Here is a 13,057-nt window from a genome sequence, read left to right on the forward strand (position 1 = left end):
ATTAGGAGGGATATAAATATACCCTAGAAACTTTCTACATGATATTAAGTTATATTTCCATAACTCTTTACCCGTTTGTTTAGGGGAGAATTTTGGCAAGCTTTTATCCTTTAATTCTCTAATTGTTTATCAGCTGCAGAGTAGTGTAAAAGCAACAGAATTTTTTTTTAAAAAAACAAAACATTCATAAATATTATTTCATTTTTATTCTGCCAGGGTTCATAATGAAATACGATTTCCTTGTTGATGTAGTTCTGCTGTTTAAGTTCGCTGAAATTCTAAGGGTACCATTGTATTGCTTTCATATGGTATTGCTTTTTGTCTTGACAAATATTGACCATTTACAGAACTGAATGATGGAAACTGACAGTGGGGGATTACTCAACAATGGATTTGTCGCCAGTGAACTTTCCCATTATCCTGATATACTATAGTCCTTGACTTATGACCACAATTGGCATGGGAATTTTGATCATTAAGCAAGCTGTCACGTGACCAGACTTGATTTTAGAACTATTTTTATTCAGCCATTCAGCAAGTTGTACGGCCATTAAGTGAAACATGTAATTGTTAACCAAATCTGGTTTCCCCAATTGACTTTGTTTTTCAGAATAGCAATGGCAATGGCATTTAGACTGCCCCATGGTGCTTTCCAGCACTGTCTGGGTGGCTTACAAAGATTGCAGCCTATTGCCCCCAACAACCTGGGTCCTCCTTTTACCAACCTCAGAAGGATGGAAGGCTGAGTCAATCACGAGCCCCATCAGGATCGAACTCCAGGCTGTGAGCAGAATCTGTCTGGAAAGGTTGTAGCCATAATCGCGTGACTGCAAGATCCTGTACCCATTGTAAATCTGAGCCTCTTGCCAAGCGTCCAAATTGCAATCACATGACCGTGGGAGTTGTGCAACGGTTTGAGGATGGATCCTAAGTCACTTTTACTAAGACCGTCGTAATCTTAAACTGTTGAAAGAAAAATCTTCATCAGGGTCCAGTCCAAGCCGGGAATAAACAAAATGGAGACTGCTTTAGAAAGAAGGTTCTTGTTTATTTAGTTGCCAGAAACTTCAGTGACAGCAGCATATTTCTGGGGTGGCTGACAAAATGGAGGTGGGAGTGATGGATTAATCCTATTACGTCCTTAAGGTCACGTCTTTAGATTTTGGATGGGGTTGTAGATTTTTAGGGATCTTTTGCCTTTCTAATCCCATCAGCTTCAAGCTTCCTGGCTCCAGTCTTTCTGAAAGGATGATCAAATCTTCATTTCTACAGAGCTGGCCTGCTGAGTTTCTGCTTGGGGGAGACGGAGAAGTTTCTGCCTTTTAAGATTTTCTCCCATTATTCCTTTGTGAAATATACTATTCTGCCTTTTCAAATATCTCCCCCCCCCAAATATTTCCTTCCATTGTTAAAGTCAAGAATTACCCGTAGCCTTGCAGGTTATTGCATTTCCAGCCAATCCGTTAGCATGAAATTAGAATTCTGTCCCAACAATGCTCGTTGATTTTTCTCCCCGTATTTTGAAAAACCACTTCTATGATACCGAAAGATTTAATTTTGTCTTAACTGTTTTCTTAACGGCTCAGGCAACCGCGAATAGAAGATGGCCTCGTGTCTGTACGAATGCCTCTGTGAGGCAGAACTCCAGAAATATTATCCTCATTTTACCGCCCTCGGTTTTCAGAAGATCGACGAACTGGCCACGGTCTCCATGAAGGATTACAGCAAGCTCGGGGTTCATAACATGAAGGACCGCAAGCGTCTCTTCCAGCTCATTCGGATTATCAAGACGTTGCAGGCTGAAGAGGAAGCGGTCAGGAGAAAAGAGGAAGATTTTCAAAAAAGCGCCCGCCGTCTGCGACCCCAGCTCACTCGGTCTGGCCCACGGAGACAACTTCATTTTGATTCCGAGGAAAAAGCTGAACGAAAGGACTTCGTACCCGAGTCGGGCACTTTATCTCACAGTTCTTCCCGTGAGAGTAAAGAGGAGGCCGCTGCAGAATTCAGCCACGATTTGGTCTCCAAAAGACCCGCAGCTTGGACGGAGGATCAGCTTGTTGCTCCAGCTAGAAGTTCCTCTAATGATGTTTTAGGAGATGCCGACATATCCTTTGTGCAGAGGGTAGCTCATATCTCAGGCTACAATTATGGAGTGCCTCATTCTTACACCAGGTGATAATTTTTTTGTTATTTGCATTTCTGTTCGTGGAGAAGAGGCTAATGGAACAATAGGGCTGGAAGGAACCTTGAAGGTCTTCTAGTCCAGGGCTTTTCAACCAGTGGTACAGGTACCACCTGTGGTACATTGGCACCTGGCAGGTGGTATGCGACCATTCTAGAAAAGTGGTAGCAGGAGAGGGGAATGAGCTGAACCGGTGGTAGCACCGCACAAGCCTGAGCAAGAGATGGCTGGAGCTGCAGGGCTGTCAGGGCTCAGCGGAAGCGCCAGGATCAGCGCTTCTTCGGGGCTGTCAGGGCTCAGTGGAAGCGCCAGGATCAGCGCCAGGCTCCAGCTGGAAAGCAGCACTGATCCTGGTGCTTCTGCTGAGCCCAGAAGAAGCGCGGATTAGCTGGAATGTTGCAGCCTCTCCAGAGTCTTGTGATTTACATTCAGATGCTTGGCAACTGATTCATATTTATGACGGTCACAGTGTCCCAGGGTCATGTGAAGTGACCAAAACCTGCTGCAACCACCCAGCAGAGGGAAGGGGGAATAAAAACCAAGCCCCCCACCCCACCCCCGCTGCCAATCCCCAACAGAAATGCTCACAACAATGAAAACCTCAGACAGGAGGAAGAGTGCCGCCGGGCGGGCAGGCAGGTGTCTTGCTCGGCTGTGGCTTGGGGGGCACTTTTTTCAGTGCCATTGTAACTTCGAACAGTCACTAAGTGAACTGTTGTAAGTCGAGGACTACCTGTACTTTATCACTTTTTTCCTCTTTTTGGGGGGGGGTCAACAAATTTTTGACACCTTGCTAGGCGACTGGTAGTACTCGGATGTTGCCATATCCTAAAAGTGGTACAATGGGTGAAAAGGTTGAAAAGCCCTGCTCTAAAAGAATGCAAATAACCAGCTGCCTGCAAGGAAGATTCCATTCCCCACCATTCAGTCAGAGCTGAAGAAGCTTCTTGGATGAGAAGTGAAACGTCTTCAAAGTCCAGTTGCCTCTTGAAAAAGCACCTTTGAGACAACCATGATCTGGATGACTGAGAGTCTCCATAATTTTCCAACCGTTATTTCTTGTCCTGCTCTCAAGCGCTGAGTAGAATAGGTCAAGAAATGGCTTCTCAAGCACTGGAATGCAGCTATCCAGTCTCCCCTGAGCCTTCTCTTCATTAGTCTAGACCAGTGATGGCGAACCTTTTAGAGACTGAGTGCCCAAACTGCAACCCAAAACCCACTTGTGCATCGTCGGGTGCTGGGTGGGTGTGGCCCATTGGCTGGGTGTGGCCCATTGGGTGGGCATGGCTGCGGTGGTAACGGCAGACTGGGTGGGACTAAAAAGTTCAATCAATCAATTCCAACTTTGCAAGATCTTTTTTTTTCCTGAGAAATTGAAATTGACTGATTGATTGAACCTTTTTTTTTTTTTTTGCACACGGCGGCGGAGGCCTAAAGCGAAAAGGTTTTATAAAACTCAGCTGAAGGCCTAGGACTGGGGCGACGGCACGCGTGCCCACAGAGAGGGCTCTGAGTGCCGCCTCTGGCACCTGTGCCATAGGTTTGCCACCACTGGGCTAGACATAGGCAGGTGGAACATCTTGCATCCCACGCCCCCTCCCACCCACGTGAGGTCAGCCCCAACCATGCTGACCTTTCATAAGAGCCTAAAGACTTGGCCCAATACGGGAGCATCATATCGGAGGTGGTTGATCAGTTAACAACAGATGCTACCTCCCCACCCCACCCTGTTCCTACCCTCCCCATTGGATCGTTGTGTTTCCTGGTATTATTGATCTTTTTATTCCATATATATATATATTTATTTTTTATGATTGTAAATTGCTCAGAATTACCCTGTGGCGAGATGGGCAGCTGATCAACTTTATACCTAACTAAAATAAATACCTAGTTCCCTTCGCCACTTATCGTACAGTTGAGCTTCTAGTCCCCTTATCTTTGTTGCTCTTTTTCTAGACTCTAGAGCAGGGGGTCTTCAAACTTGGCAACTTTAAGATTTGTGGACTTCAACTCAGGGCTGGCTGAGGAATTCTGGGAGTTGAAGTCCACAAGTCTTAGAAGTTGCCAAGTTTGAAGACCCCCTGCTCTAGAGTCTCAGCATCTTTTTTTTGTATCGGGTGACCAGAATTTTAGATGCATTATTCCACATGTTGTCTCAGCAGTGCAATATAAAGCGGTACTATCATTTCACGTAATGTTGATGCTATCCTTCTAGGAGTGCATTGGCTTTTTTGGCTGCTGCAGCACACTTCTGGCTCAGTCTTAAGAGGCTGTCCACTAAGACACTTAGATCCTTCTCACAGTCACTACTGCAAATCTATTTGATGGGAGGTTAAATTTACTACAATAAAATAAAAGTTGGGTACCAGAGATTCTAAACCAGTGGTGGCGAACCTATGGCACGGGTGCCAGAGGCAACACTCAGAGCCCTGTCTGTGGGCATGCGCACTGTCACCCCAGTCCTAGGCCCTCAGCTGGGTTTTATAAAACCTTTTCGCTTTAGGCCTCTGCCGCCGTGTGCCAAAAAAAAAGGTTCAATCAATCAATCAATCAATTTCAACTTCTCGTGGGAAAAAAAAAGATCTTGCAAAGTTGGAATTGATTGATTGAACTTTTTAGTCCCACCCAGTCTGCCGTTACCACCGCAGCCACGCCCACCCAATGGGCCACACCTACCCAATGGGCCACACCCAGCCAATGGGCCACACCCAGCCGGCACCCGACGATGCATAAGTGGGTTTGGGGTTGCAGTTTGGGCACTCGGTCTCTAAAAGGTTCACCATCACTGGGCTAAACGCTATTTTAAGAGAGCACTGTGCGCCTACCCTTTTGTGTGCTTTCCTCTGTGTGATGGGATAGCAGCACATTTGAAATCCTATCTTTCGTAGAACGGGGGCTTCTGAGAAAGAGATGCCGTGGATCGAAACGGACAAGATCCGTGTGTGTGTACGAAAACGCCCCCTCGGCTTACGAGAAGAGAGGCGTGGAGAAGTGAACATCCTCACAGTGGAAGACAAAGAAACTCTTCTGCTCCATGAGAAGAAAGAGGCAGTTGACCTCACTCAGTACATTTTGCAGGTGTGTGTGTGTGTGTGTGTGTGTGTGTGTGAGAGAGAGAGAGAGAGAGAGAGAGAGAGAGAGAGAGAGAGAGAGAGAGAGAATTACAATTCTTAGCATAATTTAACTTTAGAATGTTCAGTTCAATGAACTACTACTACAGCTACTGTTCAATTCAATGAACTACTACTACAGCTACTGATTTTTAGGAATATCTAATTTTTTCCATCTTTCTATATCCCTATATCTATATCCCAAAGGTGCTTTTCCCAAAGGCAACTGGACTTCCAGCTGCCTTTGGGACGAGCATCACCTGGATGACTGAGAATTTCCACAACCATCTTTCTATAGCTATATTGACTGCTTTCTTCCCCAGAGATAACGACTTGATGGAGCTTAGAAATAAAATGAGGCAGATAATTTTTTCCCTATACTGTATATCTATTTGCTGTTGCTGATGGTGTTGCTTCTCAGTGGGTCTAATGTGGCTTTGTATTATCAGACCAACATAGCTTCTCATAACTTTAAAAGAGCCGTGGTGGCGCAGTGGTTAGAATGCAGTATTGCAGGCAGACTCTGCCCACAGTCAGGAGTTCAATTCTGACCAGCTCAAGGTTGACTCAGCTTTCCATCCTTCTGAGGTCGGTAAAACGAGGACCCAGATAGTTGGGGGTTCAAAAGGCTAACTCTAAACTGCTTAGAAAGGGCTGGAAAGCACTGTGAAGCGGTATATAAATCTTAAGTGCCATTGCTATGGCTAAAGGGATTATGTTCCTGGTTATGCCCGCTACCAGTATGCCTAGTTAAAGGAATTAAAATCTTTTTTTTTTCTTGCACTAAATATCCCTTTTGTCATTTTCAGCATGTGTTTTATTTCGACGAAGTCTTTGGGGAGACATGTTCCAATCAAGATGTGTACATGAAGACCGCCCATCCTCTTATTCAACATGTGTTTAGTGGGTAGAGTATCCCTGTTGAATATTTTTTCAAATTAACATTTTTATTGTTCAACTATCTCGGCCTTCGGTTTTATGCCTTCCAAACCTCCAGTTCAGCAGTCTTCAGTTTTGGAGGTGATTTTGAGAATTGAAGTCTAATTTACGCAAGAGGATCAGTGTTGGGAAGACTGATCTATCACTTTAAAAAGCCAAAGGAAGTGAGGTGGATGGAGCTTCAAGACTTAATGGGTCTTCTTCAGTATGAGTTGTCTACTCTTTGCTGCCACACACAACAACCCAACTAGGTAACATCATCAGTGCTAGGCTGATAATGTTACCTAATTTCGGCAATGAAATGTCTGCGAAACCACAATCAAGCTCAAATTTTGTCCATAAGGTGTAAGGAAGGTTTGGGCCTGACTGGATTTCGTCTGTCATCTCTCAGCCTGGAACTGTCAGTTCCTCATTACAGCTGTACAGGGATCTGAATGGGTTTCATGGATTTCAAATTCTGCAGTCTGTTCTGCTTAGTATCTTTGGAAATTGATGACTTTAACCCCTCTATTTTGCAGGAGAAATGACCCCCAAAAAATTTGGTGTCCTAAACCCTGAGGAAAAATCTCTGCCAGCTCCGATCGTTGTGGTTTACCTCAATTTCCAGACATATTTTGCCCCTAGCGTTTATTCACATATAAAAATGTGTAAATATGTGTAATGAAGTATTGTATAAAAATGTGTAATAAAAGTATCACTTTGGGTTACTGTGTTCCAACCAAGAGGAATACCCTTTGATATTTTAATCTCTTGTGATGTCTTTTCCCCCCCCCTTCGTCTTCTGTCTGTGATACGGCTATTCAAATAAATAAAGACTATCTTAATAATAATAATGATAAAGTTGGAAGGGACCTTGGAGGTCATCTAGTCCAACCCCCTGCTCTGGCAGGAAACCTTATACCATTTCGGACAAATGGCTGTCCAGTCTCTTCTTAAAAACTTCCAGTGTTGGAGCATTCACCGCTTCTGGAGGCAGGTTGTTCCACTGGTTAATTGTTCTGACTGTCAGGAAGTTTCTCCTTAGTTCTAGGTTTCTTCTCTCCTTGATCAGTTTCCATCCATTGCTTCTTGTCCTGCCTTCAGGCGCTTTGGAGAATAGCTTGACTCCCTCTTCTTTGGGGCAGCCCCTGAGATACTGGAAGGCTGCTATCATGTCCCCCCTCGTCCTTCTCTTTGTTAAACTAGACATCCCCAATTCCAGCAACCATTCCTTATATGTTTTAGCCTCCAGTCCTAGCATACCTGGAATGGAACATCCTGAAGTCATTAATAAAAAGCTTCATTATTACTTTTAATCTTTCCTTGGTTGCAGAGGCAATGCCACCTGCTTTGCATATGGACAAACAGGGGCAGGAAAGACCTACACAATGTTTGGCACCCAAAAAAACCCCGGCCTCTACGCCTTGGCCGCTAAAGAGATCTTCAGGCAACTGGAAACCACACAGGCTAGGAAAGACCTCCACGTCTGGATCAGCTTTTACGAGATCTACTGCGGGCAGCTTTATGACTTGCTAAACGGAAGAAAGAGGTATTTAACTCTGAGAACACAAAGTTTATTTTTTTTGGGAGGGGGGAAATGACATAAATCAGATGAAGTTCGGTGGAATTACAGCTCCATGAAAGACCCCCCAAAGCTAGGGAGACTAACGTGCTTTTTAAATTAATGTTTGCAGAATTGTGCAAGTTGCTTGATGTACAGATAGTCCTCAACTGACGACCACAATGGATCCCAAAATTGATGTTCCTAAGTGAGACATTTGTTCAGTGACTTTTGACTCATTTTACAACCTTTCTTACCACAGCTGTTAAATAATAATGATAACAACAACAACAACAACAACAAAACAACAACAACAACAACAACAACAACAACAACAACAATAATAATAATAATAATAATAATAATAATAATAATAATAATAATAATAATAATAATAATAATAATAATAATAATAATAAAGTTTAAAGGGACCTTGGAGGTCATCTAGGCCCTAGACCAGGGGTAGGCAACTTTGGCTCTTTTATGACTCGTGAACTTCAATTCCTGAGCCAGCCATGCTGAGGGGAAAGGGAGAGGTTCCAAGCTGAGCCATGCTGGCTCAGGAATTCTGGGAGTTGAAGTCCACGAGTCATAAAAGAGCCAAGGTTGCCTACCCCTGGCCTAGACCGTATTTTATGGGAAATCATTGTACCCAACACTTTTTCAAAAGTTTATTTTTAGAGCATTTGTTGCACTTCTTTCCAAGTTTCTCTACTAATCTCTTGAGGGTTTCTCTGCAGGCTTTTTGCAAGGGAAGATAGCAAGCACGTCGTACAGATAGTCGGACTGCGCGAGGTCCACGTGAATACGGTCAGCTTGCTTCTGGAGGTAATTTTTTTTTAATAATGTTTTATTAATTTTCCAATTTTACATTTAAGTATTTAAAAAGCAACGTGGTGACTGGTTTAATCCATAGCTCGATAACAAAATCTTTAGTGCAAATCTCAGGTTACAACATCAGATATTTCTTCTCTTTTTCCCTTAACATTCACTGTCTCGTATTCAAGCTAGTAGATTTCTAATTATATCAATAAAAATATCCTTATTACATTTATCCATACATTTTTTAGCTTATACATATCTTAATTACATTCAATCTTCATAAGCAATCCGTATCCTGTTATTAATTTTTACCCAATGTTTAGTTTCTCAGCAATATTCCAATTTAACCTTTGATATTTATAATTTTCAGACTTTAGGTTACCAAGATTTCCCCTGTCTCAATTCATAGCAAAATATAATATCCAAAATACACATTTTATCTATTTAAATGTAATCTTGTTCTATTTCCTAAGAGTTATCTATTTCCTACCATATTAAATCATCAGCTTAATAATACAATGTCCCCTTTAACAAATCAAAACCGTTATGTATATTATCTGGTTTAATCAATGAATCAAACATATTCATAATAATTGATTTTCTTTTCCCTTTTAGGTCTAATTTTTAAATGTTAAACAGATAAAATCCTTATTTTCAACTAATTTCCATAGTAATTTTGACCCTGTAGAATTCTATTTATCTTCTTGTATTTATGGTAATGGGAAGCTCTGCCTTCAGCCTCTTGCTGTTCTTGCACCTCCTACCTTATCGGATGAATTTTGGGAAATAAGTTACCAGTCAGGACCAGAAGGGAAAGTTTGGAGAATTTTGGAAGCTCCAGTTCAACTGCTCTGGAAGCACATTGGGAGGGGAGGCAGTCTGAAAGTTGAAGTGGAAGCTATGGCTTGGAAGACCCCCACGTCTCAGATCTTCCTCATGCTTGGCAATGACATGATCCCATAATAGAGATAAGCGTGGGGTCCTTGGTCGTCTCCGAATTTGGTTGTTTTCTTGCAGACGTTTCACTACCAAACTAGATATCAACAACAGTGCTGAAAGAGAGGGGAATTTGCTCTCTATTTATACACCAGTGGCTTGCCCTGTCAGTGCTGGTGGGAGGGTTCTTGGTGGTTGCTTGATTAGGCTGCTATTTTATTCCTTGATTATTGGTCTAGTATTAAGATGAGAGAGACAGAGAGAGACAGACAGACAGAGAGACAGAGACAGACAGAGACAGAGAAAGACGGAGAGGAAGAGAGAGAGAGAGAAAGAAAGAGAGGGGGAGAGAGAGAAAGAGAGAGACGGAGGGAAAGAGAGATAGACAGAGATAGAGAAAGACGGAGAGGAAGAGAGAGAGAAAGAAAGGGGGAGAGAGAAAGAGAGGGGGAGAGAGAGAGAAAGACAGAGAGAGAGACAGAGAGGAAGAGAGAGAGAGAAAGAAAGAAAGGGGGAGAGAGAGAAAGAGAGAGGGAGAGAGAGACAGACAGAGAAAGACGGAGAGGAAGAGAGAGAGAGAGAAAGAAAGAGAGGGAGAGAGATAGATAGACAGAGATAGAGAGAGAAAGATGGAGAGGAAGAGAGAGAGAGAAAGAAAGAACGAGGGGGAGAGAGAGAAAGAGAGAGAGAGAGAGAGACCAACCAATGGAAGAGAATATTTGTAGCTTAGGGTTGAATTAGAGGTCCTTGGTGCTGTCTGAGCTTGTTTGTTTTCTTGCAGACGTTTCACTACCAAACTAGGTAACATCATCACTGCTAGAAGGGAAAGGCGTTTTGCTCTCTGTTTGGCTTCCCCACGCTGACAGGGCAAGCCACTTCTATATAAACAGAGAGCAAATCCCATTCCTTTTTTGCATTTTTACCCAATTGGCTCATGAATCATCTGCAAGAAAACAGCCGAGCTCGGAGAACGCGAAGGACCCCACAGTTTTATTACTGTGCAGTTGCCCCCCCCTCCTCATTTCTCTGCTTTCAACCTCCTCCACCCCCAGGTCATTCTGAAAGGAGGGAAGGAACGCAGCACAGGGGCGACTGGAGTCAACTCCGATTCTTCCCGATCCCACGCCATTATCCAGATTCAGATGAAAGATCCTGCAAACAGAGTGTTTGGGAGGTGAGCACAGAAGAAGTGGGAAGAGCAGGCTTTCCTGGAGCTTTCCGCGGTCCTCAAAGGTGTAAGCTGGCTGGGTGTCCTTACCAATTCCTTCAGCACACGTAGGTAATTGGGACACCTGAACATCAGCTCAACTTAGCTAGTCATTTACTAGGTGTGAGTTTTCTAAAGGAATTCAAGGAGATCACATAGTTGGCTTCTACATAATGATAAACCATCTCCAGGATCGGGAGAAGATGTCCAGACATTTGGGCAGCAGGCCATTTTCCCATTTAATTTCTGATTTTTCTTTCCTGAGCCGGAAGCATTAACGTGATCCATTTACTGCTTCTATTGGTTATTGTATCTTCCTTGAAATATTGAATCAAAGAGTAGTATACGTTTTTTTAAGTTGATTTGAGATAAACTTCTGTTGAAGGAAAAGTCTTTATCGTGGTCCAGTCCAAGCCGGGGGGATAAACAACATGGCGACTGCCTTAGAAAGAAGATTGCAGTTTATTGAAGAGCCAGACAAAAAGATGGTTTTGGAAGAAAAGAGGAGAGAAAAAGGGATGACCACATGTGGGGAGTGGGTTTTTATACCCTCTGGAGCCTTTTGTTTGGAGTTGCTGCCTGTTCCTGTGGCATAAACTTTGACCTGAGTCTGAGGGTGTCTTTCTGGTATTCTGATGATGATAGGTTAATCCTATTATGTCCTAAAGGTCATATCCTGCTTCCCTGGGGCTGATGACTCTTAGAGTTTGGATGGGGTATATAGATTTTAGGTCTTTGTCTTCTTAATCTCCTAGCTCCCTGGATTTACATCTGCATCTCTATAGAGCTGGTTTCTGCCTGGGGAAGGGAGACTTGGGGCTATTAAGAAAACTGGGCATGCTTTCCTGCCTCTTTAAGATCCTTGGAGGAAATATATTTTTCTGCCCTTTTAATATTTCCTTCTCTGGGGGGCTGATTTCCCACACTTCAATATCCTTGAGCCAAACACAGTTTCTTAATAAATTCTACCTGGCTGTGGGAGCTGGAACTTCACTGGGCAGGTTAACATCCTGAATGTTGTCTTCCAGAATCTCATTTATTGATCTGGCTGGCAGCGAGAGGGCAGCTGATGCCAAAGACTCTGACCGACAGACAAAAATGGAGGGAGCAGAAATCAATCAGAGTCTTCTAGCAGTAAGTAAACACAGGTTCTTCTTCCCTGCTGAGTTCTTCTGAAGCCGGTACTTTATGGGTCAAGTGTCTGTGGAGACTCTCAGTCATCCAGGTCCTAGTTGTCCCAAAGATGCTTTTTTTTTTCACGAGGCAACTGGACTTTCTTGTTCTTTCTTTGAAGACATTTCATTTCTTTTCATCCCAGAAGCTTCTTCAGCTCTGACTGGAATGGTGGGGAATGGCAGGATTTATACTCCTTGCAGACCGCTGGCCATTTGCATCCTTTTAGAGAGTCATTGAGGCCATCTGGAGGTTTATCTGTGTTGTTCTGTGACATGAATCAAATCCCTTTGTAATCCAATCACAGACAGATAAACTCAAAGAAAGATGATTCCAAAACAGATAATTTATTCAGTCAGAAAACAATACTTGCTCTTTGTAGATTCCGTCTGGATATTGCAATCTGTTCATCTTCATTAGGTAAATTCATTAGCTTCTCCACATCAACTTCTCACGTGGAGTGGAACCATCTGAGTCATCCGATGGCCCCCATGCTTATCTCAGACAAAGAACATTCCCAACTGGCCCATGGCCAGGATTATCCTGTGATGAACTTTAGTGGCTCCTCCTTTCCTCCTACCACTGACCTATTAACATGGGATAGCTGACTAGCTAAAACTACATTACCCATAAGCCGTCTCTTAAGGAGACAGCCCTTAACCCAATAAATACCAACATTCTAGCATACAGACCTACATGATCCAGAACATGTGTCCTCGGGGTCACCTGAGTAGTGCAAATGGGTGTGGAGCCTTCTAGGAACTGCTGAAAGGACTGTGTTGTAGACTGAAGATACATGAGGTCGTACCCCTCCCCCTCTGTTGAGAGAGGGCTGTTCAATTTTGAGATAGATGGCCTCTTGGACCCCTCTTTCAAAGCAGCGGTCCTCTCTGTCCAAAATGTGGACTTTGCTGTCTTCGAAAGAGCGGCCCTTGTCTTTCAAATGCAGATGGACTGCTGAATCTCAGGCATTTATTTTGCCTGAAAAAGATGTGGCTTCTGACTTGCATAGCCCTGGGTTAGGATGGGAAAGGACCCTGTCCAAAAAGACAGCTGCCAATGTAAACATCTGTCCAGCCTAGCAAAATATAAATTTCATCCCTCTGGCTCGGGTGATGGGAGAGGGCAAGACTTCCACAGAGCCGCAC

At 43.5% G+C, this 13,057-nt stretch overlaps 1 protein-coding gene across 1 annotated transcript in view; it reads left to right on the forward strand.

The window, feature by feature from the left end:
* Positions 1 to 1,603: 1,603 nt before the first annotated feature.
* Positions 1,604 to 13,057, forward strand: part of KIF24 (kinesin family member 24) — a gene marked incomplete at its 3' end in the record, with an annotated part of 17,630 nt that continues 6,176 nt past the window's right edge. The window contains exons 1-7 of the mRNA XM_015828335.2: positions 1,604 to 2,172; positions 5,071 to 5,260; positions 6,102 to 6,199; positions 7,544 to 7,759; positions 8,512 to 8,599; positions 10,582 to 10,703; positions 11,765 to 11,870. Coding sequence (XP_015683821.2) covers positions 1,604 to 2,172; positions 5,071 to 5,260; positions 6,102 to 6,199; positions 7,544 to 7,759; positions 8,512 to 8,599; positions 10,582 to 10,703; positions 11,765 to 11,870 — 1,389 coding nt within the window. The remainder of the gene's footprint in view (positions 2,173 to 5,070; positions 5,261 to 6,101; positions 6,200 to 7,543; positions 7,760 to 8,511; positions 8,600 to 10,581; positions 10,704 to 11,764; positions 11,871 to 13,057) is intronic.

Source organism: Protobothrops mucrosquamatus, unplaced genomic scaffold (genome assembly GCF_001527695.2).
Source record: "Protobothrops mucrosquamatus isolate PMUCROS unplaced genomic scaffold, P.Mucros_1.0 scaffold4407, whole genome shotgun sequence".
Taxonomy (NCBI): domain Eukaryota; kingdom Metazoa; phylum Chordata; class Lepidosauria; order Squamata; family Viperidae; genus Protobothrops; species Protobothrops mucrosquamatus.